At 42.1% G+C, this 26,946-nt stretch overlaps 1 protein-coding gene across 1 annotated transcript in view; it reads left to right on the top strand.

The window, feature by feature from the left end:
* The first annotated feature begins 14,496 nt into the window (after window positions 1-14,496).
* The window catches only part of ERICH5 (glutamate rich 5), a 31,237-nt gene continuing 18,787 nt past the window's right edge, over window positions 14,497-26,946 (top strand). Inside the window, exon 1 of the mRNA XM_048841319.2 lies at window positions 14,497-14,782. Within this exon, the coding sequence (XP_048697276.2) occupies window positions 14,698-14,782 (85 nt within the window). The 5' untranslated portion in view covers window positions 14,497-14,697. The remainder of the gene's footprint in view (window positions 14,783-26,946) is intronic.

Raw genomic sequence — 26,946 nt, 5'->3', positions numbered from 1 at the left:
GGGGGGGGAGAGGAGAACCTTTTGTAGTGATAATCAAGGTGGGCTATTTCTAGCAGTTGACAAGAACTTCTGAGGAACAGTGGGGGGTGAAATAAACAAGGGGAAATAGTTTTACTTTGTGTAATGACCCATCCACTCCCAGTCTCTATTCAAGCCTAAGTTAAATGTATCCAGTTTGCAAATTAATTCCAATTCAGCTGTCTCTTATTGGAGTCTGTTTCTGAACCTTTTTGTTGAAGAATTGCAACTTTTAGGTCTGTAATCGAGTGACCAAAGAGATTGAAGTGTTCTCCGACTGGTTTTTGAATGTTATAATTCTTGACTTCTGATTTGTGTCCATTTAGTCTTTTACGTAGAGGCTGTCCAGTTTGACCAATGTACATGGCAGAGGGGCATTGCTGGCACACGATGGCATCTATCACATTGGTAGATGTGCAGGTGAACGAGCCTCTGTTAGTGTGGCTGATGTGATTAGGCCCTATGATGGTGTCCCCTGAATAGATATGTGGACACAGTTGGCAACGGGCTTCGTTGCAAGGATAGGTTCCTGGGTTAGTGCAACCACACAACAGAACCACTACTTTGAAACAGTTCATTAGAGTTTCCTAGTTGGAAGGCCCTCTCAACATCAGAGGGATGAAGAAGGGAAATTTCCACTCCCCTTTAACTGTCTGTTTTTTGTCTTTGTTTCTTGCTCTTTAGTGATGATTTTTGCACTGCCTTTCCCTTCTCCCCTGGATCCTGTGATCACAGTTTCCTTTGTTCTAGAAAATGGTTTAAACAATTTCTCCAAGCACAGTTTTGTGTAAAATCCCTGTTTACAGAAACCAGTTAAAATGGGGATGAGCAACTGGCAACCCAGGGGACTACCTCCAGCCTGCTAGATCACTTTATTTGGCTTGCTTCATCCCAGATTGGAGAAGGGGGCATCCAGGGGAGAGGGACCTGCCTGCATGTGGCTGCGCCTTACATGACATTAGCAAGAGCTAACAGGCCGGAGCAGGAAGCTGTGCAGTGTGGGCTCTCTCCAACTCAACCTCCCTATGACCCAGGAATCTCCTGGTGTCAGCTGGCAGGGGGTACAGCGGAGGGGCATAGAAGTTACAGCAATTTCCTGAGTCTGGTGTGTGTATTCTAATTCACCAAAGAATGTCATGTGAGTTCCCAAATAAAAGCCAGTGTCAGATTGGTCATCTACATTATTGTGAAACACATGTACAGATGTTGTATCAGGAGTTAAGTATATACACTATTATAAAGTCTGTGTCTAAGGACTGACAAAGTGAAGGTTTCCTGTCAGACAAGAAATGTTTATCTAGCTGACTGTTCACATGTAAAATAAGTATTGTATAGTTCACAAAGGGTCCCCTATTACTAGTCTGTACTGAATGTTAATGAAGGATTTTGAGAGTTTCGAAGAAAAAAACTACCAGTAAGAGAAGAATCACGGAAGGGGAGGAGAACCGTATCTTGAAGTGCACATCAAATATTTGCTCTGCTATATGTGGGGGATAAAGAAGACACCCAAGAACTCTTCAATGAGGAAGTAAAAGGACAGTGAGCTTACTTCATGAAAGAGGGGTCTCAGTCAGGTTTGGTTGAAAATAATGGTGAGAACTTTGGGCGAGAAACTTCTTTAGACTGGAGGCTAACCTGTTAAGTTTAGTCTCTAGAAAGCAAGTTATGATTTTGTTTTACATGTAACCCTTTGTTTTCAATGTGCTTACTATCCCTTGAATCTCTGTTCTTTGATAAACTTATTCTTGTTTTCACTATAAATACAATCTGAGTGCTGTGGTGTTAAGCAGAGAGGTGATCAGGAGTTGAATCTTGCAAGCTTTTCCTTTGGGAAAAGCAGGCCTGGTATTTCTGAGTGTGTTCAGTGGATAAGTGGCTGGACGCTGCTGGGACCAGTCTGAGGACTTGGGGGTTGGTGTATGCCTACTGCTACCTGTCCAGGGAGAGTGAGGCCTGAAAGGCCATGCTTGTGCTGCCAGAGACTGTTGGTCCACAGTGGGCACAGACAAGATTGCATCACATTTAGGGCAGGTAGTGGTGAGGTGCCCCACAACCATGCATACCACAACCTCACTTCCCAGAAGTGGGACCTGTCCACTTCCCAAATCAGAATAAGCTATTTATTATTGAGTGGTACAAGTACTTTATAATGGTACAACTGCACCACACTGGGTTTTTGGTGCCACTTTTAACTGTGATGGTATTCTTAAAATGGCCAAACCTTCTAGTGTTAACAAGTCCTAAACCCAGCCTAACCTTGAACACTTTTCCTAATCCAGACAATCCTGCAAACATTTTGTGCTTAACTTTAAGCAAACAAGTAGTCCCACATGACTTCAGTGGAACTTTTTGCATGTTTAAGTTAAACACCTGTGTTTGCAGGATCAGGGCCTCAAATTCATAAAGACAGTTATGTTAATTTATGCAAGCAGTGAGCACATTGCAGAGACCATTAATGCATGTACAATGAAATTAAGAAAGAGACGTTTTCCAGCTAACATTTTATGAAAAATAGGGGAATCAGGAGTCAGGGCTCTTAGATTATGTTATAGGTCTGCTAGTCACCTATCCTGTGACTTTGGGTAAATCACTACTTCTCTCCATGCTGTATTTTCCCCATCTGTTTAATAGGAAGAAAATAACAATACTGGCCATACTCCAAGGAGCGTTAAAGCTTAATTCATTAGTCACAATATATAGTGCTCTACAGCCTTCCCTTTTTTAGAAAGCTAATATAAACAGCTTTTAAACCAGGGCAACTTTAAGGTTGTAGAAGGCCCCAAAAACACTAAAATCCCTCTACTGTGTAAAAGTGGGAGCTTAACTGCCCCTGCAGGTCTCTGCCGACCAGACACTGTCCTTTTGTACCCTATGAAGGCCTCTCTTGAAAATCTGGGGTCCACACAATAGAGGAAGTTGAGATTTGGTGGCCAGGAAAAGGTGCATCTCAGCTGAGGGCAGAGGTATAGGTAAGAGAAGGCTTTGGCCCCACAGAGCTTCTCTGGGTAAGATAATACAGTCCTGGGTTTGGTAGGCCTCAAGCACTTTGGAGGACAGGTTTAAAATTCAAAATGACCTTAAAAATTGGAGAATTGATATGAAATCAACAAGGTGAAATTCAATAAAGACAAATGCAAAGTACTTCATTTAGGAGGGAAAAATTAAATGCTCAGCTAAAAAATGGGGAATAACTATCTAGGTCGTACTGCTGAAAAGTATCTAGGGGTTATAGTGGACTAAAAACTGCATTTGACTCAACAATGTGGTGCAGCTACAAAAAAGGCTAATGTGATTTTGGGGTGTATTATATAGGAGTATTGTGTGTAAGACAGGAAGTAATTGTCCCACTCTACTCTGCTCTAGTGAGTCCCCAGTTGAAGTACAGTGTCCAATTCTGGGCATCATAACTTAGGAAAGATGTCAAATTGAAAAGAGGCCAGAGGAGAGTAACACAAATAATAAAAGGTTTAAAACCTCACCTATGAAGAAAACTAACTGAACATTTTTAGTCTTGTGAAAAGAAGACTGAGGGGGATCTGATAGGCTTCCAATATGTTACAGGCTTCTATAAAGAGGACGGTGATCAATTGTTCTCCAGGTCCACTGAAGGTAGGACAAGAAGTAATAGGCTGAATCTGCAGCAAGGGTGACTTAGTTAGAAAGGTTTCAGAGTAACAGCCGTGTTAGTCTGTATTTGCAAAAAGAAAAGGAGTACTTGTGGCACCTTAGAGACTAACCAATTTATTTGAGCATAAGCTTTCGTGAGCTACAGCTCACTTCATTGGATGCATACTGTGGAAACTGCAGAAGACATTATATACATAGAGACCATGAAACAATACCTCCTCCCACCCCACTCTCCTGCTGGTAATAGCTTATCTAAAGTGACCACTCTCCTTACAATGTGTATGAAAATCAAGGTGGGCCATTTCCAGCACAAATCCAGGTTTTTTACAATGGACAGTCTCTACGTAAAAGAATAAATGGACACAAATCAGATGTCAAGAATTATAACATTCATAAACCAGTCGGAGAACACTTCAATCTCTCTGGTCACGCAATTACAGACATGAAGGTCGCTCTCTTAAAACAAAAAAACTTCAAATCCAGACTCCAGCGAGAAACTGCTGAATTGGAATTAATTTGCAAATTGGATATAATTAATTTAGGCTTGAATAGAGACTGGGAGTGGCTAAGTCATTATGCAAGGTAGCCTATTTCCCCTTGTTGTTTCCTACCCCCCCCCCCCCCCAGACATTCTGGTTAAACTTGGATTTATGCTGGAAATGGCCCACCTTGATTATCATACACATTGTAAGGAGAGTGGTCAGTTTGGATGAGCTATTACCAGCAGGAGAGTGAGTTTGTGTGTGTATGGGGTTGGGGGGTGAGAAAACCTGGATTTGTGCTGGAAATGGCCCACCTTGATTATCATGCACATTGTAGGGAGAGTGGTCAGTTTGGATGAGCTATTACCAGCAGGAGAGTGAGTTTGTGTGTGTATGGGGTTGGGGGGTGAGAAAACCTGGATTTGTGCTGGAAATGGCCCACCTTGATTATCATGCACATTGTAGGGAGAGTGGTCACTTTGGATGAACTATTACCAGCAGGAGAATGAGTTTGTGTGTGTGTTGGGGGGGGTGAGAAAATCTGGATTTGTGCTGGAAATGGCCCAACTTGATGATCACTTTAGATAAGCTATTACCAGCAGGAGAGTGGGGTGGGAGGAGGTATTGTTTCATGGTCTCTGTGTATATAACGTCTTCTGCAGTTTCCACAGTATGCATCCGATGAAGTGAGTTGTAGCTCACGAAAGCTCATGCTCAAATAAATTGGTTAGTCTCTAAGGTGCCACAAGTACTCCTTTTCTTTTTAGTTAGAAAGCCTTTCCTAATATCTAACCTATAGGGGTAGTTAAGCTCTGGAATAGGCTTTTAAGGGGGTCGTGGACTCCTGATCATTGGAAACTTTTAAAAACAAGTTGGACACCACCTGTCAGGGATGGTCTAGGTTTACTGAGTCCTGCCACAGCGCCAGAGGCTGGATTTGATGACTTGTCAAGGTCCATTCCACCCCTACGTTTCTATGATTCTGTGGGTCCAGTGGCAAACAGTTAGTAGATAGGCACTAGCACTGAAGCGTCCTCAGAATTAAGCAGTGGGAAATGAGTACTACAGGGAGGGGGAAAGAAAATGTTCCACGAGAAAAGAGTGAATTTGATCCAGATCTCAATCAAGATAGGGATGACCTGGAGGCCTTTCTACTTTCCTGTGGTTAAAAATGTTGATGCACTTTTACTAATCATATGGGGAAGGAAAGCACTAGTCAGAGCTGCTACATTAACAAATCGGTGGTTGGGGAGCCCTGTGAGAAGAGTCAGACAGGCAGAAACTTTAGAATATTTAATGGAGCATTGCTCTGCCTCAAAATCATCCTGGAGAACTATTTCATCTTTACAATCTGTGAAGCATTTTGGGATACATTCAGATAAAAGTTCTATATAAATGTTCCTTAGTTACAGTCTTATTATGTATACATATGTAGCAGTTTCCTCACCCATTTTGACATTTTTGTATCTGATATTTTTTCTCATCATAGTTTCATTTGTTATAGTGCAAAAGAGAGGCTAAATTTAGCCTTTGTTTGTGGAAATGGGCACAATTCCCCATGAAGTCAGTGGTAGTTGAACCCAGTCAAGGAAGAGCTGAATTTGGCGCCATATCAGAGTCAACATATTTCTAAGTTACCTATAACAGGGATGGGGGATGCATTTGGAGGGTCCAAAGGGAGTCTTAATATTTAATATTACTTGACCAATAGGATATATGTTTTATTTTTATATCTAAAGTAGGCAATACACTGTAATAAGGAACTGTATCATATGTGCTATATGTTTGCATGATTGCTACCTAATCTTAATGAAATGTTAATCAAGAGTTTCATGTAGGTATGGTGCAGTCATGCACTGGGAGGATAACCTTTATTTTTTTTTAAATTGAAATATATCTTTTTGGGTTAAAATAGGGGATAGGGTGATGAGCGGGGAGGGGGAAGATTCTGTGGATAAAATGTGTGATATCACAGGCTTTTATTGAACAGCGATGTCACTTTATTGAGAAATCTAAGAGTAGAAGTTCATTGTAGTTGGATGAGTATCTAAACTTGTATTACTCTCAGTGCCTCAGCTCCCCATCTGTAAAAGGGAATGATGTTTCTTTTCTCCCATCTTTCGTTTGTCTTCTCTATTAAGACCTTCTAAATAATGGGTTTGTTTTTTTACTATTCCCTCTCTATAATGGTTATGTACAGCATCTTGCACAATGGTCCCCGAATCTTGGTCAGAGCTTCTAAATGCTACTTTAATAAATGATAAAGTGATATAGGATAATCACGGTAAAGATGGTACTCCGTATATATTTCCTAAAAAGTAATAATGACTAAGGCTACGATTTAGTCATGGGTATTTTTAGTAAAAGTCATGGACAGGTCATGGGGAATAAACAAAAATTCATGGCCTGTGACCTGTCCATGACTTATACTAAAAATAGCGATGACTAAATCTTGCCGGGGGAGCACAGGGGTGGGTGCCCTGGGCCAGTGGCTGCTCTGGCCAGCTGCCCAGGGACTGCTGCTGGGGGCCCGCCCAAGCAGTGGCTGGTGTGGCTGTCTCCAGGGCCACCTGAGCAGCTGGTCCTGGAACAAGCAGCTTGGGTGGCCTTGGGGTCAGCCACACTGGCCGCTGCAGAAGTAATGGAGATTGCAGAAAGTCATGGAATCCGTGACTTCCACGACCTCAGTGACAGACACGGAGCCCTAATAATGACGTAATTCCACAACAGTAATGTGAGGCATATACAATGGAAATAGTGGTTATATGTGCTGTCACAGGTAGCATATGGTCAACTGAGAGAGAAAATAATAAAAATGGAAAAGAACTCCCTCTAGTGAAGAAAGAAAAGAATTACATTGAACACTGTAAACCTGTAAAAAGAAAAGGAGTACTTGTAGCACCTTAGAGACTAACCAATTTATTTGAGCATGAGCTTTCGTGAGCTACAGCTCACTTCATCAGATGTATACCGTGGAAACTGCAGCAGACTTTATATACACACAGAGATCATGAAACAATACCTCCTCCCACCCCACTGTCCTGCTGGTAATAGCTTATCTAAAGTGATCATCAGGTGGGCCATTTCCAGCACAAATCTAGGTTTTCTCACCCTCCACCCCCCCACACAAATTCACTCTCCTGCTGGTGCTAGCCCATCCAAAGTGACAACTCTTTACATAATCAAGTCGGGCTATTTCCTGCATAAATCCAGGTTTTCTCACATCCCCCCCACCCCCATACACACACAAACTCACTCTCCTGCTGGTAATAGCTCATCTAAACTGACCACTCTCCAAGTTTAAATCCAAGTTAAACCAGAACATCTGGGGGGGGGGGGGGGTAGGAAAAAACAAGAGGAAACAGGCTACCTTGCATAATGACTTAGCCACTCCCAGTCTCTATTTAAGCCTAAATTAATAGTATCCAATTTGCAAATGAATTCCAATTCAGCAGTTTCTCGCTGGAGTCTGGATTTGAAGTTTTTTTGTTGTAAGATAGCGACCTTCATGTCTGTGATTGCGTGACCAGAGAGATTGAAGTGTTCTCCGACTGGTTTATGAATGTTATAATTCTTGACATCTGATTTGTGTCCATTTATTCTTTTACGTAGAGACTGTCCAGTTTGACCAATGTACATGGCAGAGGGGCATTGCTGGCACATGATGGCATATATCACATTGGTGGATGTGCAGGTGAACGAGCCTCTGATAGTGTGGCTGATGTTATTAGGCCCTGTGATGGTGTCCCCTGAATAGATATGTGGGCACAATTGGCAACGGGCTTTGTTGCAAGGATAAGTTCCTGGGTTAGTGGTTCTGTTGTGTGGTATGTGGTTGTTGGTGAGTCTTTGCTTCAGGTTGCGGGGCTGTCTGTAGGCAAGGACTGGCCTGTCTCCCAAGACTTGTGAGAGTGTTGGGTCATCCTTTAGGATAGGTTGTAGATCCTTAATAATGCGTTGGAGGGGTTTTAGTTGGGGGCTGAAGGTGACCGCTAGTGGCGTTCTGTTATTTTCTTTGTTAGGCCTGTCCTGTAGTAGGTAACTTCTGGGAACTCTTCTGGCTCTATCAATCTGTTTCTTTACTTCTGCAGGTGGGTACTGTAGTTGTAAGAAAGCTTGACAGAGATCTTGTAGGTGTTTGTCTCTGTCTGAGGGGTTGGAGCAAATGCGGTTGTATCGCAGAGCTTGGCTGTAGACGATGGATCGTGTGGTGTGGTCAGGGTGAAAGCTGGAGGCATGCAGGTAGGAATAGCAGTCAGTAGGTTTCCGGTATAGGGTGGTGTTTATGTGGCCATTGTTTATTAGCACTGTAGTGTCCAGGAAGTGGATCTCTTGTGTGGACTGGACCAGGCTGAGGTTGGTGGTGGGATGGAAATTGTTGAAATCATGGTGGAATTCCTCAAGGGCTTCTTTTCCATGGGTCCAGATGATGAAGATGTCATCAATATAGCGCAAGTAGAGTAGGGGCTTTAGGGGACTTTAGATAAGCTATTACCAGCAGGACAGTGGGGTGGGAGGAGGTATTGTTTCATGATCTCTGTGTGTATATAAAGTCTGCTGCAGTTTCCACGGTATACATCTGATGAAGTGAGCTGTAGCTCACGAAAGCTCATGCTCAAATAAATTGGTTAGTCTCTAAGGTGCTACAAGTACTCCTTTTCTTTTTGCGAATACAGACTACCACGGCTGTTACTCTGAAACCTGTAAACCTGTAGTGTCAAATACTTGATATAAATGATATATATGTTCTATATGTTATCAGAGATGTACCATTCTGTAAATTTCTGTGTGAACTGGGTTCTCATGTAAACTGGACCAATAGCAATGGGTCAGCGAGGAAGAGGTGATCACACAGGTAAATTGGGCCAGGCTATGCAGGGCATTGGAGATAGTAACTATCACCTTGGCTTTCACCTGGAGGTAGATTGGCAGACTGTGTGGTGCACAGGTCACCTTGAGCTGAGGGAGGAACTCGCAAATGGGACTTGGAAAACCTGTTCTGGAACCACTGCTGGGATTTAACACCAACATCCAAATGCCACTCTACCATGATTTATTCAGACTTTGGGTCCAGGCACACAGAGTAAATGGGGCTATGTGCCTACTGATTTTCTTGTCAGGGTGGCAGAACCAGTGTGAGGAGAAGGTATAGTGTTTTACATCTGGTATAGGACCCAGGGCGCAAGGTTGAAGTAGGGAGGCATTGTGATTCAGAGGTGTATCTCTGAGTCATAATATCTCCTAGGGCTACTTCTGGGGTTGTTCCGTTTATACACTACTCCTTGCTCAGGGCTGTGCCTGAAGTTATAATTAGCCCCAAATGGTAGGATTCTGCATTCAGAAATGGAAACTGCTCTTTAAAAAATATGGTCCATGATCTTTATTTTACCAGTGTGACCAGCCTGATTTTTAGAGCATCTTATAAAAGCTGTTGGACTTATTTTGATAAAGGAAAAATACGCAAGAAGAATGAAGTTAATGTTTTTGAATATTTTCCCCACCAGAATTAATAGACAGTTACATAAGAACTCCATGTGGGCACCTGCATTCATTACTTTCCTTTTGCACTTGTTAAGAGTATTAAAAGTGACAGGCTGTGTTTTCTGATAATGATCACATTTAAAGCAAATGCAAACATGTTCATCCAATTTTCATCGCGTCATGCACTATGCTATCCCCTTATTGTCAGGCAAACAAATATATCTCATTGTTTCAGAACATTAGAGTCTGGAACCTTACTAATGTACGTATTTGCTGAATTAGCATTCACATTTCTTGTCTGTCATCCATCCAATGACTACAAAGATTAAAAAAAAAAAGATGAGGGAAAGGGCCAGGATACAGGGAAAATCAGGAAGTTAAATACCTATTTGTGGATATTTGGATATATGCACACTAAATGCAGCTAGGCTTAAAGTGGCAAGGAAAGTAGCATATTGCACATGTACTATTTTCAAGTATTTAGAACTTTACTTCTTGACCAGTTATTTCCAGGTTTGCAGAGGAGGCTTTTCTTTATTGAGTACTACATAAATGCCAAGTTTGAAGTGGTGTTAAAAGCTCTCCAACCAGAAAAATACATCTACGTTTTCCTAGTGTCAAATTCTATCAGGAAATGTGTACATCTACAGGTTTCTAAAAATTGTAGTTAGTCTTAGTGAAAAGCTCTTCAGATACCTTCCTTGGCAATGAAGAAGCATGTTCTGTCAACCATGCTTGTAGGTTTTGCTGTCCCAGGCAACCTAAAAAAGTTGGATTTCATGGAGCCAGATCCTCAGATGATGTAAATCAGCGTCACCCAATTAATGTCAGTGGCGCTACACCCAATTTACTCCAATTGAGAATCTGGCCTGCACTTTCTCAAACAATTTGCTGTCCAGCCTATGCAATCCTGTTCTTTCTGTACAGAATAGCCTAAGGATCTAGGAAAAGGAGTTGTGGCTTGAGGAAAAGATCACTCTACTTCCATAGACTTATTTGAAAGACTAGTGAGTCCTGGGAGTGTGGGACAACACTTGGATAGGAGATCAAAATGTAGGAAGTCTCAAGTTGCAGCAGGCTCACTGCCTAAAAAGTTCAAAATTACAATTAGCTACTGAGCTCCAGGAAGAGTGAAACAAGTTAGGTCCTGTAGTTTCTGGCCTAAGAAGCTTAAAAAATTGCTGACACCTTATGGAAAACTTTAGAAATTAGTTTATGGACTAGCCCTTCCACTTATGTAATATTTTATATATAATTACTTTATTATTGGGACATAAGTACACATAAACTATCAGTCTTTGCTTCTTAAGAATTCTGTTCATGCTGCTTATTGCCCCTTTGAAGTCCTAATCCTGTATTTGTTTTTTTCTGTGAATGTAATTAATGACACAACCAGCAGATTGTGACCTCAAGTAAGAAAGCATCAGTTGGAGCCAGTGAACTCTTTGGCCCCAGTCCTGCCAGTTGCCCCACAAGAATCTGCTCTATCATCAGATACTGGCAGGATAGGAGTCTAAGGAAGCAAAGATCTGTTTCCATGTAAAGTCTTTAAAAATAATGGCTATGAAAACTCCAGACCATGTATTTTACTTTGTCAGATGGCATTTTACTAAATGGAATGATTTAAATTTTTCCAGAAGGCACTAATTGTTTATTATCAATTTTTAACTCCAAACAACACATCCTTTTCCTCAGTTGTCCTTTCTCTCCTCCCCTTCTCTCTGAACCCCTTATCTTCATTTTTATTTTTGAGTTTATTTCTCCTTTTAAGTTAGGTGTGTTCGGTCTCCCCTGCTGGGTCTACGGCCTAAACTGCCTTTTCAATTGCTCATGCTTCCTGTTTGACACCTCCTGGCTCTCCCCATCCTTTTCCCCTTTCTCTGTCATTGTTTTCATTTCCTGACTTACACTTTGGGATAAAATGAAGTGTTTCCCCCCCCCCCCCCCCTTTGTAAAACAATTGTTTGCACAAGCTCCTGTGCTTTAGTTAATTCCTTGGATACTTCATGTCTACACAACAATGTACTGCAAACATCAATATTGCTTCTTAAAGAATTACTAGCATTACATTGCCCACTACCTAATATTAACAGGCTTAGGAAACAGTCACAAAGATATCTACTGTAAGTATGTGTATCATTTAAAAAAAGATGTAAAAATGAATATGAGCTACAGAACAGGAGGAAGTAAAAATGTTTAGGTTGATGTGTTACTTTACATCTCATATATTCAAGACACATGATAATCCAGTTGTCATTATAGATCCTAGACATATGGCAATACATATTTCACATTGGAAGGAAAAATCCTGCCTTAAATATAGTCTCTAGGCCAAATCACCTTCCTTTTACATCAATGAGGTTGCATACACACATAAATGTGAGCAGTATTTAACATTTGTGTTTATAGATTTAGGCCCAAATTCTAGTAAGGGTGAAGAGGGTGTATGCAACTTTTTCCCTTTGCATGTCCACACCTGGGGCAGCCATAGTCTTAATTTTTGTGAACCTGGAACTAAAGGACCTCTAGCCTGTGCAAAGGGAACGGGCTGGATAGGGCAAATGTGGAGCCCTACTCTCCAACCCCCTTTCCTCTGAGCTGTCACGGCAGGGCACTCGGGTATCACAATGAACGGTGTTGTAGAAGAAACTCCATATAGCCTGGATGAGAGGGGAGCTTTTGCTGCATTCACTCAAAGAGTGTAGATGACCACTCAAACATGAGTTCCCCTAAGCACTCCTAGTGCTGTTCTGGCAGCCTCAGCATCAAGGGAATCGTGCTTCCCTACTTCACAAAGAAGATGTGAGAAAAAGGGTGAGAAGCCCTCCACTGACTCTGGACCTTGTCCTCTTGTGTAATTTTGCCTCTTGTCCTCTCCCCTAGCAATGGCTGCCTCCTCAGTATTCTGTCATACAATTTTGCCACTCTTGGTTCAAGAGCCTACTCCTCTGTTCGTCAGTGTAAGTTATTATGTTACTCCTGGGGGAATTCTGTGCCACTGCGCAATGCAGAATTTTTGCAGAATTTCCCCCCACACCCACCCGAGAAATGGGCTGCAAGGCTGTTGGCCACCACCAGGGACTGCTAGACCCGGCAGAACCCAGGTTGCAAATAGAAGACAAGGCTGGGGAGGGGAAGGGAACTGGAGGGTTTCCAGCAGCTACAATTCCCAGCACGCCCCGGAGGAAGGAGGCAGCAGTGGCGCACAGGAAACTCCATGTAAGCCCTGGGCCCAGCATCAGTTTGTTTCTCCCTCTGTATCCCTGGGCTCTAGGAGGGTAGGGTCTGTGAGTGTCTAGGCCGGGGGTTTGCAGCTGTCCTCTGAGCGGTAGTGGGTGTGAGTGTCTGGGCTGGGGGGCCCCCAGCTGTCTCTGGGGGTTACAGGGTGTGTGTGTCTGGGCTGGGGAGGGCGCAGCTGTCCTCTGGTGGGTAAAGGGCTTGAGTGTCAGGACTGGGGGGCCCACAGCTGGGGTCTGGGACAAGACGGGGGAGTACCAGCAGGACAGTGGGTTTGTGTGTGTGGGGGGAGTGAGAAAACCTGGATTTGTGCTGGAAATGGCCCAACTTGATTATCATACACATTGTAAGGAGAGTGATCACTTTAGATAAGCTATTACCAGCAGGAGAGTAGGGTGGGAGGAGGTATTTTTTCATGCTTTGTGTGTATATAAAAAGATCTTCTACACTTTCCACAGTATGCATCCGATGAAGTGAGCTGTAGCTCAAGAAAGCTTATGCTCAAATAAATTGGTTAGTCTCTAAGGTGCCACAAGTACTCCTTTTCTTTTCGCGAATACAGACTAACACGGCTGCTACTCTGAAACCTCCTAGAGTATGGCACTCATCCCTATGGTAATCTGTAGCTCCAACCAACTGGAACAAAATTTCTGTCTGTCTGGTTAATCTACTCTGCAGCTCTTTTCCACCTCATTGTAAAGCATATCTTGTCTCCCTGACCATCTGTCAATGATTATATGTAAATTTAAAAGTAAAGTGATTTGGGATGCACTTTGTATGAGACTACATACAAAGTCCTTCAAAAAGGGATTTGAATAGGAGTATTTGGGTTAGTAAAGACTACTGCTGTGAATGGAGGGCTTGCAGGCTCAGCCTTCTTCGGGTACATTGTAAAATATATACACGTGTAGTATAATGAAAACTGTACAAGGCAAGTGAAAAGACTTGAATAAATTGTCTTAAATCAAGATTTCACACGTTTTCATCTTACTGTTGGTACATTTTTGACAAAAATTTTAAAGAAAAATTTGCAAAAGCCAAATGAATTAAGTTTTGTGCATCATTTTATTTGTATTTAAACGATGCTTAGAGGCCTTATCAGATCATTAAACCTGAAACACTTAAAAAACCTTTACTCTTCACATGCTCGCTCTGGGCAAGTTTGACTTTCCGCATTTCCCACCACTCCGATAATGAAACTAGAAAGGGTCCCCCCCTTCCTCGTAGTTTCCCTCCTGCTCTAGGCCAGTGTTGGTGGGGCTGGGTTTCCAGACTGTGGCTCTAGCTCTTGGATCTGTTGCTATTAACGCTGAAACCACTGTGGGCGCCCTAGGGCGGGGGTGGGGCAGCGGGTTCCCAGACGGGCTTTGCTTTCCTGGGGCTGCCAGCTCCTGCCTCCCTGTTGCTGTCCGAGATGCGCTTGTTCTCTGCTGCCTCACTGGACAGTTCAGCAGCAGAGCTGGTCCTGGAAGAATCTGTAGAGAGGGGGGCGCTGAGAGCCATTGAACCAGACCGTAAATCCGGACGGAAACCGCCTCAAGCCAGGGATGCAGCAGCAGCAGCAGCAGCGCCGGGGGAGGGGGGGGCTGCACAGAGCTGACAAAAGGCGGGAACACTCGTGTCTCTTTCGACCCACCTCCTATTTCCAAGCCACGCCCCGGGGCGGCCTGCGCCTGCGCTCTGCACCGCTGCGAGCCCTGGCGCTGGGAAAACGGAGCGGCGGCTGGTGGCGCGGTTCGTATGGCAACGCAGCGCGAGCTGTAAACACGCGGGCTGCGCGGAGGGAGGCACGCGGCAGGCTCGGAGCCGGGGTTCCTCTGGCGGCCTCGCCAGGCGCTGGGCACGAGGCGCGATGGGCTGTTCTAGCAGCACCCAGACCGAGGACAGCAACCGGCCGGCTGCAAAACCCAGCGACACCAACGGGCTGCAGAAATGTGGTGAGCACGGGTCGGCCAAGCGGGGCTCTTCTCTTCCCGTGGCCCCCAAAGCCGGGCTAGGGGCAGCCCGGACATCCTGCAAGGGCCTGCGCTGCTGCCCGTCTCCTAAAGGGGGTCAGCTTCTCTCGGAACCGCTGTTATTTGTTGTTCTTGATCGCTGTTGTGATTTTATTAAACCGTGTCCTTCGCTAGCTGCTCTGTCCCAGCCCTCCCTCCCCCCCAAGCACTTTACAAAGGTGGATTCAGGTGTCATCTCTAGCTGAGGGAATTCTGCCATTTTGCTTAGTTATCCAGAAATAAATGCTGTTTATGCAGCCAAAGATGTGCTTAGTGATTTACAGAACAGGTCAAAAGCTGATGGTCGGTGCCCAGCAGAGCAGTTTAGGTAGCCCGGTCCTGTAAATGTGCATGTGAATTCTTTTACTCAAGAAGCTGTGCTGAGTTCGATGGGACTCTTCAGGGGAATAAAGTCATGTACACAAGTGTTTTAAGACTGTGGTCCAAATAAGTCATAACGTGTCAAAGGATGACAACAAACAAGGAAGGGGGAATTGCAGGAACACATCAGTCTAAGCCAGTGGTTCCCAAATTTTCACAACCTGTGAACCCCTTTCACTAAAATGTCAAGTCTCGCAAACCCTCTCCTAAAAATGAATATTTCCCGGGATTTTCTCCTTTACCTGAGTATAAATTATAAAAGCAGTGATCTTGGAAATATAAAATTTGTTTTTATGACTTGCTTATTACACCCTATTTATTAGACATTATTATTTATCATTACAGTATTTTTATTACATTATGAAAATGAAAACACTCTTCCAAGATCTCACTTTCATAGATTGTGTCACTTTGAATAAGCCTGTTATAAGACAAGACTCGTATGTTTCATCAAGTAGTATCAGATGTGTAACAGCATGAAGGTATTTAAGAAGCCAACTCAAAGAGTTCCTCTTACACAAGCATTCAGGTCTTGAGTAGTCCAGGCAAACAACACGTTACAACAAAGCTTAAACTTGTTCTTCATAATAATTTTAAAAACAATACTAGTTGCCTCTTTAATTTTTAAAACAGCAAAAAATATGCACCTCCCTTTCCATTTCTTATAAGGAATCTTGAAGTTTAAAGCTCCTCAGTGTGATAGATATGCTTGCTTTTATCTGCTTAGCTCTTGGAAGTCTAGGGGCTCCGGGCCACTGGCCCTTGCTACCTAGGGTCTCTAGGGACAGCTTTGTCCGCCATTAGGGAATTTTTTCCCAAGAACCCCCTGTAACATTTTGCAAACTCCAGTTTGGGAACCAGTGGTCTAAGCGAACCTACTTTCAAGTTAAAAAGTAAATCCAGCACTTGAATGAAGAATATCTCTTTTTAAACTAGAAAGCATATTAGTATCAAATGATTATACTACTCGTCCTGCATTCCCAGAGTTAACTGTGAAGGACGCACCTATAATAATCATTCAGACAGGCATTGGCCACCCTAGAAATTTGTCAGCATAATTTCTGTTTTTGTGTTCTTTTTTTCACAGATTTATAAACTGATTATAAAAAGTGCTGGAACTTAGTAACCAAATTCTTAGCCTAAAACTGTTAACTTTTTTTTTAAATAGACATTTTTCTATTTCTAGGTAGAAATTTTAAGACTCCAAAAGAGTCATTAGATAAAATCTTAACAGATTCCATTAGAGAATTAACACAAAATAAAACAAAAAAACAAACCCCCAAAACCCAACCTAATCTTACCTGCAAGTTTGTGAAAAGCAATAGTAAAGTTACTTTGTAGCAGCTGGTAAACCAACACATCAGCAGTTATTCCATAACATAGAAAAGCTGGGGATACATTCCCATGGCAGAATTTCCTGACCTCCTTCAAGTCTAGACACAATTCTTTGTCTATTATTGGGTGGTTAGTGTGGTTTATATAACGGATAAGCTTTTTAAATTAAATTTCAGCTTCAGCCATCTTCCACATCAACTAAGACTGGCCCTAGAATTTTGTAAGCAACTTTGGGAAAAAAAACAAAACTGTCACAAGCAGTTTGTATATCTCAACTCTGAAAGATGACGAATATTTATTACTTTAGATAAAACACAACCAGTTATTGCCTTCGATGATGAAATGATTGTCTCATTATAAAAACTACTTTTATAACAGCTTAGTGTCACTGATCTTAATGCCTATCATTATGTTTGTCATTCAGATATTTTATATTTATGCTACCTTATGTTTTGCTTTTTCATAAATGTTGTCTGACAATAGTTTGTCTTATAAAAACAGGCCTTGTACTCCCGCTGAAATCACTGGCAAAAAGAGAGCAGAGTTGCATCAAAATCTGAGCCCAATTCTGCAGTCTGCTCATGCCACTAGAACTTTAAACTTTGATTGAGTGCTGGTTGCAGGATCAGGCATAAATATTACTGGATTTTCAAAAGTGTCTAAGAGGTACAAATCCCCTTGACTGTGGTATTATCTAAGAAGCCCGCCCACCAGCTCAGCCCCACTGAAGAATCACCCATGTCCTGGGCTGATCCACACTGAGTCGGATTTCACCGACAGTACAATTCCAATGGCTACACTGTAGTGCAGAATCTGGTCGCTAACATCTGCAGGTTTAACATTCAGGTTCTTTAAAAATGACAAGCGTCCACTAGAACAAATAATCCAATATTACAGTGAAAAGGTGGAAGTAAGAAATTATTCTATTTCCTGTGCACGTAGTGGGAAGGATATCCTTAAGCAAGTTAAGGACCCAAGCCTACAAAATCTCATTCATGCAGATATGCTGTGCTTACACAATTCTTTTGGGCCTTATCCTTCTTGAATGAAATCAGTGAGAGTTTTGCCATTGACTTAAATGGGCCACTGATTTCATGAGGAGTATTTTTCTGACTTTCAATGGGCCTTTTGATCCTAAGTGGCTTGGTGTTTTTTAAAATCCCACCATGAACAGACAAACTGTTGATATTTTTTATTTGTTGAACAGATAATGTGTATATTTTAGTATATACAAATATTCATACTTTTTCCTTGTGTTTTCTTCTGAGTCTAAAGTAGAGAATCTATAAAATTGTGAATGACTATAACAGTATTCAGAGTTTTAGAATTAGCTAATATAGAGGTAGTTTTTGCATCTTGAAATATATGCTTCATTACATGTATTTAAGGGAATTACTGAGTAAAATACTTACTCTGAGTAATAATTTTTACCTGATTTTGAGCCTAATTCTGCCCACGGATGTACCTGGGTCACCTATCATTGCCTTCAGTTGAATGCAGTTTTTCAAATATGATTTATCTGTGATAATAAGGTATGAGTTTTCTTTCTTAATTAATTTGTTTCCAGGTTAGAGACAAGTCATCCTATCAGTCCTTTTGTACAACGTCTTTTGAAGCCAGTGGTAGTTAGGCATAAAAATAAATTTCAGGACATAGTCTGATATTAGGACTTGATCCTGCAATCCTTATCCTTATGAAATCGATGGGCCATTCCATCCCATTTAAGTCAATGGCAACCCACTGACTTTATTTGAGCTGGATCAGGCCCTAAGGAACTAATTGTGTGAATATGGAATAGCCACATGAATAATGTTTTGTAGGATCGGCTCCTCAGCTTGCTTAAGACTATCCTTCCCACTACCTGCAAAGAAAATATACAAATCTTACTTTATCTTTTCACTGTATTATTTGTCCCAATGGATGCTTGTCATTTTTAAAGAACCTGAATGCTAACCCTATAGGTGTTAGGACGAGGCTCTCACGTATGGTACTGCCCTTTGGAATTGCACTGCTGGTGGAATCTGAATTGGGGAAGATCAGCCTACTATGCAGGTGATCATCCAGTGGCACAGATCTTGTGTGACACCAATCCCTTGTTGTAGTTTCAACTTGTTGGAGCAAGTATTTAGCCTACAGCCAGGTTAAGTTAGAGCAGCCCTGAGCAGGTATGCCCCTGATCTGCATTCTCTGTAGTTCAGCTGCACCCCGGAATCTGATCCTTAATTTTCTAATATTTCTCTAAGATTTTAAATGTAAGCTTTCTTTCAAAACAAATAATTTTTGAAGCTTTGAGGTTATTCTGATATCATATTTGAAATTATTTAGTTTTCTGGGCCAGATCCTGCCACCTTTACTCACATTAGCTATCTGCTATTCTGAGTACTTCCATTTGCGGTCATTGGAACTACATACATGAGCAAGGGCTACTCCCATGAGTAAGGGTTTTCAGAATTGGTTCATTTCTTTGTATCTAGTGCCAGTGCTTTAGCTTATGCTCAAATAAATTGGTTAGTCTCTAAGGTACCAAAAGTCCTCCTTTTCTTAGTGCTTTAACAAATATTCCTAGATTTAACACATTGCATCTCCATAAACTTAGCTCTCAAAATTTTAATAATTTCATTTTAGAAGTTATTTCAAAGACCTTTTAAAATCAGTTGTGCTAAATCCTGGCCTTGGCACACGTGCAGTATGGAACTCAAATGCAACTGTGAGCCCAGTTGGTTTCTGTGCTGCAGAACCCCTGCACGTACCTTAAGAATGGAAGAATCTCTTCATGGTGGTCACATGAGTGCTGTGGTAGACAGCCATGCTCTCTCTGGTAGATATAATCAGGAAATGGGGCCATCAGCCAGGAGAGAGAATAGAGCCATCAGGCCAAAGAACTATTTCCCCACCACCATCACCAAGCCATCCATCCTAATGGGTGGAGAAGATATGAACATTCTCTTATGCCCATGAAATAGGTTTGGGAGAAATTGTGCCTGCCTGAGAGTATAATTTTCCCGGTCCTTCTCGTGGGGCCTTGTGACTCCAGGTCAACGCTACATAAGTTTCCTCTGGCATAAGTGCCATAATCTAACACTAATAGGGTTGGATAAAATACGCACATAGTTAACTTAAAAACTTGCTTGTTTGCACTTAATTTTACTGATATCCTTACCTGCATTCTTTAACTATGTGTTAGTAGGTCTAGTCATGGTGCTGTTATAAGGACTTGACATACAGTTATTCCCCTGACTGGAGGAATACTAGCTGTAGAATAAAGGTTTTCTATGTGTGTTAATTCTTTGCTGTTGTATTTTAGAACATTTGTTTTGTTGTACAGTGTTAATAGCAGGTTTGTAAGGGAATAGTACTACTGAGATTGCTAGGTGGAATAATGCAGACTTGGCGCACTTTTGTACAATGGAGCCTCCTGAAAATTTTGATGAAATAATTTTATATTGTTCCTGCTGTTTTGGCCTACTTCCTCAATATGCTAAAGCCAAATTCCTTGTCAGTTTCATTCTGCAGCTGGCTTGATACTAGTGCTTCTATAGAAGAAATTCCTGTTTCTGAGCAGAAAAGAGGAGACTGAAATTACTGAATCTGAGATATTTCAGTCATTCAATTTAGATGGTTGTTGTTGTTTTGTTACCATATATTATAAGGCATATTAACTTCTTAAACTAATGTTATGGTGCTAGTAAGTTCGGACTTGTGTAAATATGCTGAAATACTTACTCAGGGTTGGAATTCTTACCAACCAATCAGGATGCAAGTTATTTACTTCCTGAATTAGTTTAATAGGAAAAAAGACATTTACAAAAAGATTTCTGTTAATTTGTTTATGGAAAAACTTATTTCATTCAACTGAAATGTAATTGCAAAAGTTTGTGGCTATTTCACTGTATTTGAAATAAGTATCTAAATGAACACAAACATACAACTGCTGGCAGATGGCTCTATTACAGAGGTATGAAGTTTGTGGGAATTGCCTATCTAAACTCAAAATATTTTTACCATTTCTAGCTCCAGCTTTATCTTCTTCCAACAATGAAAATAAATATTTTCAAAGGCTTAATATATTATCACTATAAGGAATCTTAAGTGTTGATTGCCACAAAATATTCATATTTCTAAGGAATGAATATATTAAGCTGATGTTTGGGGCCCTACTTCTTCCATTTTAGAGAGTCCACCCTATTTTGAATGAAAGCAGGGGAATGCCCTCTGAATTCCCAGCAAGATGGACTTTAATGGCATAATACTAATTTAAAATCCACACTTGCGTAGGACATTATATAAAACCTGTCATCAGTTAGATATGAAAAGAGGAAACAGGTACAAACTGGAATTTGAGTAAAGGGCTGTAGACTAGCACAGGGTCTGTTGTTCAAGCAGAAGGCAATTGTGTTGGCTCCTACAGCACAGGCTTTGCATCCTTGTGTGCAAAGGATCTGTGTTTATCTTGCCACTAGAAGGAAGCAAGGGTTAGTGGTTGGAGCAGAGGACTTGGAGTTGAGGCTTGAATCTTTTTCCTTGTGCAGTCACTTACTCATTGTAAAAAGAAAAGGAGTACTTGTGGCACCTTAGAGACTAACCAATTTATTTGAGCATAAGCTTTCATGGGCTACAGCTCACTTCATCGGATGCATGCTGTGGAAAGTATAGAAGATCTTTTTATACACACAAAGCATGCAAAAATGGGTGTTTACCACTACAAAAGGTTTTCTCTCCCCCCACCCCACTCTCCTGCTGGTAATAGCTTATCTAAAGTGATCACTCTCCTTACAATGTGTATGATAATCAAGGTGGGCCATTTCCAGCACAAATCCAGGATTTAACAAGAACGTCGGGGGGAGGGCGGTAGGAAAAAACAAGGGGAAATAGGTTACCTTGCATAATGACTTAGCCACTCCCAGTCTCTATTCAAGCCTAAGTTAATTTATATCCAATTTGCAAATGAATTCCAATTCAAAACCAGGCTCCAGCGAGAGACTGTTGAAGTTTTTTTTGTTGTAATATCGCAACTTTCATGTCTGTAATCACGTGACCAGAGAGTTTGAAGTGTTCTCCGACTGGTTTATGAATGTTATAATTCTTGACGTCTGATTTGTGTCCATTTATTCTTTTACGTAGAGACTGTCCAGTTTGACCAATGTACATGGCAGAGGGGCATTGCTGGCACATATCACATTGGTGGATGTGCAGGTGAACGAGTTCCTGGGTTAGTGGTTCTGTTGTGTGGTATGTGGTTGCTGGAGAGTATTTGCTTCAGGTTGGGGGGCTGTCTGTAGGCAAGGACTGGCCTGTCTCCCAAGATTTGTGAGAGTGTTGGGTCATCCTTCAGGATAGGTTGTAGATCCTTAATAATGTTGGAGAGCTGCTGAGCAGCCTCTTGTTCATATTCCGACCTATTCATGATGACAACAGCACCTCCTTTGTCAGCCTTTTTGATTATTTACAACACACACTTTGCTTCTCTACAAAAGAAAAAGTACACTAAACTTTCTAAACTACTACATGCCACAAGGGGCCACAGCAATGGTTCCCTCAACCCACCCAGCAATATTGTTAACATATCCAACTATACTCTTAGGACAGCTGCTTCTGCTGGGCAAATACTCTCCAGCAACCACATACCACACAACAGAACCACTAACCCAGGAACCTATCCTTGCAACAAAGCCCGTTGCCAACTGTGCCCACATATCTATTCAGGGGACACCATCACAGGGCCTAATAACATCAGCCACGCTATCAGAGGCTCGTTCACCTGCACATCCACCAATGTGATATGTGCCAGCAATGCCCCTCTGCCATGTACATTGGTCAAACTGGACAGTCTCTATGTAAAAGAATAAATGGACACAAATCAGATGTCAAGAATTATGACATTCATAAACCAGTCGGAGAACACTTTAATCTCTCTGGCCACGCGATTACAGACATGAAAGTTGCGATATTACAACAAAAAAACTTCAAAACCAGGCTCCAGCGAGAGACTGTTGAATTGGAATTCATTTGCAAATTGGATATAATTAACTTAGGTTACCTTGCATAATGACTTAGCCAGTACCAGTCTCTATTCAAGCCTATTTCCCTTTGTTTTTTCCTACCCCCCCCCCGCCCCGACGTTCTTGTTAAATCCTGGATTTGTGCTGGAAATGGCCCATCTTGATTATCATACACATTGTAAGGAGAGTGATCACTTTAGATAAGCTATGACCAGCAGGAGAGTGGGGTTGGGGGAGAGAAAACCTTTTGTAGTGGTAAACACCCATTTTTTCATGCTTTGTGTGTATAAAAAGATCTTCTATACTTTCCACAGTATGCATCCGATGAAGTGAGCTGTAGCTCACGAAAGCTTATGCTCAAATAAGTTGGTTAGTCTCTAAGGTGCCACAAGTACTCCTTTTCTTTTTGCAAATACAGACTAACACAGCTGTTACTCTGAAACCTGTCATTACTCATTGTGTGATCTTGGTAAAGCCACTTAGCTTCTCTGTGCCTCAGCTCCTCCACTCGTAAAATGTAGAGCAGGGATTGGCAACCTTTGGCACGCGGCCTGTCAGGGAAAGCCGCTGGAGGGCCGGGACAGTTTGTTTACCTACAGCGTCCGCAGGTTCGGCCGATCACAGCTCCCCCTGGCTACGCTTCGCCGTCCCTGGCTGCGGGAAGTGGCGTGGGCCGAGGGATGTCCTGGCTGCCGCTTCCCACAGCCCACATTGGCCAGGGACGGCGAACTGCGGCCAGTGGGAGCTGCGATCGGCCGAACCTGTGGATGCTGCAGATAAGCAAACCGTCCAGGCCCACCACTGGCTTTCCCTGATGGCCCACGTGCCAAAGGTTGCCAATCCCTGATGTAGAGTGTCCTTAGCTACCTCCTGGTCATGTTCTGGTTAAGTTCTATTAATTAATATGTGGATTAATGTCTGTAAAGTGCTTTGAGATCCTTGGATGAAAGATGGTAGATAAATCTAATGTATTTTTCACTTCATTTGCTTATTCACCTTTTGCACTATATTATGCTTTGACAATGAGACTAGATTACTTCATGTAATGTTTTTTTCTAGTTGATTTTCATTTATTTTCACTTTGTGGTACAAGTAAAACACCAAGTTGCTACAATATTTGCAGGGAAGTATTAGGAATATTTTTTAATTGTTTCTATTGAAATATTTAAAATTTAGAAATATTTCTGTTGATGTTAAATTTTGAAAACCTTGATATTATAAAACCTATGTTTTGGTTCTGCAGTATGTGGAACTGACAGTGTCCTGGTAAGTGTAAAATGTCAAGTGCACACAGTTCTAGTGAGGATTTTATTCTGTAACCTAATGTAATCTTCTGCCTATTTGAAAGTTAAAACTAATTTTATGTTGAAGTGTAATGTAACTAAGGGTTCAATTCTGTAAACACACATGCCAGTAATTTTACTCCCATAAGTAACATGTTAACACGTATGTTAATGTTTGCAGGATCAGACTCTGAAGAGCCAAATTTTGAAAAGAGACTAGTGATTTTGGATGCCTCCATCTTTGGTGTCCAACTTGAGACCCCTTTAAAAAGGCCTTATCTTCAGAAAGTGGTGATCACCCCCTTCTTGAAAACTACACCCCTTTAAGCTGACTCAAGTTGAACACACAAAGGCATGGGAAAATCATTAGTTGCATTTGTTTTGAAAATAGGGGCCATGACCAGAAAATACCCCTTCTCCTGGGAAAAAAAACAACTCTTTAAGAAATCTGTGCATGCCTTCTTACTGAGTTTGGCTTGTTATAGTTCTTTGTAATCAGATACCTAAAACCCCTCATTTCATGTCATCCTTCCCACTATACCTTGAATTACTTTGCAAACTACTGTGCACCTCAATATTTGACAATGCTCATTTGAATGAAAACATGAAACTGTTGTGGCTTTATGTATATATATTTCTTTATAATATACAATACTGTTTAAAACATTTGCAGTTTTTCTTTTAATTCACAATCACACTTTTTTAAATTCACAAATTATTTTTATTTATTACTGTGAAGATTTTCCAGTGAGAAGATAAAGCAGAAAACTTTTTGCTATTCTATTAAAGCCCAACTGTATAGTAATATGTATTTTATAATATTCTCAATCATTTGAAATATTAATAACTTATGTGAATCATAATAGTAAACCCCATGCAATATAACAAAATCATAATGTAATCAATGGCGATAACACTTCAGTAACCCTTTCAATACATTTAGCTAAAACCTGCAATCTAACTTTGTGACTACGAACCTTGCCAAGATCCACTTAATATATATAAAGAAAAATTGCATTATTGGTAGCCCAGTGCGTTGGTTCGGATTATAGTTTCCTATGCAAATGAGAGAGAGCATCCTTTGGATACCCTGTGTTTAGCAGGTTTTTTCCATGTATGTTGTCACTTTCGATCCTTTATTCCTGCCACTCATCTACCTCAGTTGTCTTTCCTTGTACTCCTACTCACTTCAGCCAGTATGCAGGTGGCACTTTTTAGGGGACTGCCTCGCCTGAGTGCCCCAGGAGAAGTACTGTTTTCTCCCTGACTGCCTCTCACAGAGAACTGTTTTCCCTTCAAGGATATACCACAATGAATTTATCTCAAAAGCAACCAGACTCAAATAATCTGATTAAAAACAAGATTTATTACATTCTTCAGCCGTTCCCCTACATGTTTAAAATATTGCTTAATTCTGTTGACAACTCTCATCACCGCAATAATCATTTCACCAGAAAATGCAGTTTGTCATAATCTTGCAATTACTATATTAACGCATTTCCTCCATGAACTCCCTAAGGCTTCTTTCATCATAATACTTTTTGTGAGATAGTTAAATTCAATGTCTTGGCAAATTTAATCAGGTGATGATTAAATCGGCCTGGTAGATTGGTATTAATTTGATGGCTCATTCTGTGACTTTTTCAACTTTATGATAAAATGCCCATAGATATGATGCATAAAAGCAATTTTGTTCTATATTCTTCTCCTAAACTTCATCTGGCTAGCAGACCCATAGCTTTATTTATCCTGTAATCCAATCACAGATGAAGGAGCCAGAACTGTTTAGTTTATGTTTACCATATTTCAGTGATTCCTTCCACATTAGTAGAGAAGTACATTTGAATGTATAGCCTGTGTTATAAGATAGACTAATATGTACAGTAGTTCAGTGTTAAAAATGTTGTGTATTTTAAGAAATTAAAACGCTTTTTCTTGTCATGTATGTGAAGTACGGTATGCTGTCAATGCCCTGGTCTTCACTGAGGTTAGCAGTGCTTAGATGGTAGCATTTAGGCAGGTGTCCCATCATTCTTTGAGGTATATGTTCTCGCCTCAATATGTCTGGTGTGCATGTTACCGCTACCGTGCATATAACCTATCATTAACAGGAACTGTGTAGCTGCATCAAGGGGAGAATCCACCTAATGGCTGCTAATTCTATTGAATATGAAAATCTAGCTCAGTGGTTTGCGTTTTCAAGTGAAAGACATGGCACCTCGTCTGTAAGCACCATTAGAAGCCACCTATGTGCATCTAGTGTGCCAACTTTCTATCGCACAAAACCAAGCACCCTTGCCCCGCCCCCAACTCACTCCATCCCCCCCTCCCTCCATCGCTCGCTCTCCCCCACCATCACTCACTGAGCTGGGGCTGGGGGTTGGGGTGTGGGCAGGGGTGAGGGCTCTGGCTTGGGGTGCAGGCTCTGGGGTGGGGCCAGTAATGAGAGGTTCAGGGTGTGAGAGAGAGCTCCAGAATGGGGCAGGGGGCCGGGGATGAGGGGTTTGGGGTGCAGGAGGGAGCTCCAGGCTGGGACCAAGGGGTTCAGAGTATGGAAAGGGGCTCAGGGCTGAGGCAGGGGGTTGGGGTGTGGGAAGGGGTGCGGGTTCTGGGGGAGAGTTTGGGTACGGGAGGGTCTCTGGGCTGGGGTGAGGGGTTGCGGTGCAGGAGGGGGTTCGGGGTGTGGGCTCTGGGTGGCACTTACCTCAGGTGGCTCCCAGAAGCGGCTGCCATGTCCGGCTCCTTAGGCAGAGGGGTGAGGGGGCTCTGCGTGCTGCCCGCAGGCGCCACCCCCACAGCTCCCATTGGCTGCGGTTCCTGGCCAGTGGGAGCTGTGGAGCTGGCACTCAGTGTCCCCTTGCGCCTAGGAGCTGGACATGCTGGCTCCTCCCGGGAGCTGCGTGGAGCCAGGGCAGGCAGGGCACCTGCCTTAGCCCTGCTGCGCTGCCGACTGTGCTGACCAGAGCCACCAGGGTCCTTTTTCGACTGGAACTGGACACCTGGCAACCCTATGTGTATCCCAGGGTAGGATTTAACACTCAGTACACTGGCTGTATGCATATTTTTGCTGTGGAAATTGTTTCCTTGGTCAGTATCTGATCATCTGGGC

Source organism: Caretta caretta, chromosome 2, assembly GCF_965140235.1.
Source record: "Caretta caretta isolate rCarCar2 chromosome 2, rCarCar1.hap1, whole genome shotgun sequence".
Classification (NCBI taxonomy): Eukaryota; Metazoa; Chordata; order Testudines; family Cheloniidae; genus Caretta; species Caretta caretta.
The sequence above is the reverse complement of the archived record's forward strand: the minus strand, read 5'-3'. Positions and strand labels throughout refer to the sequence as shown.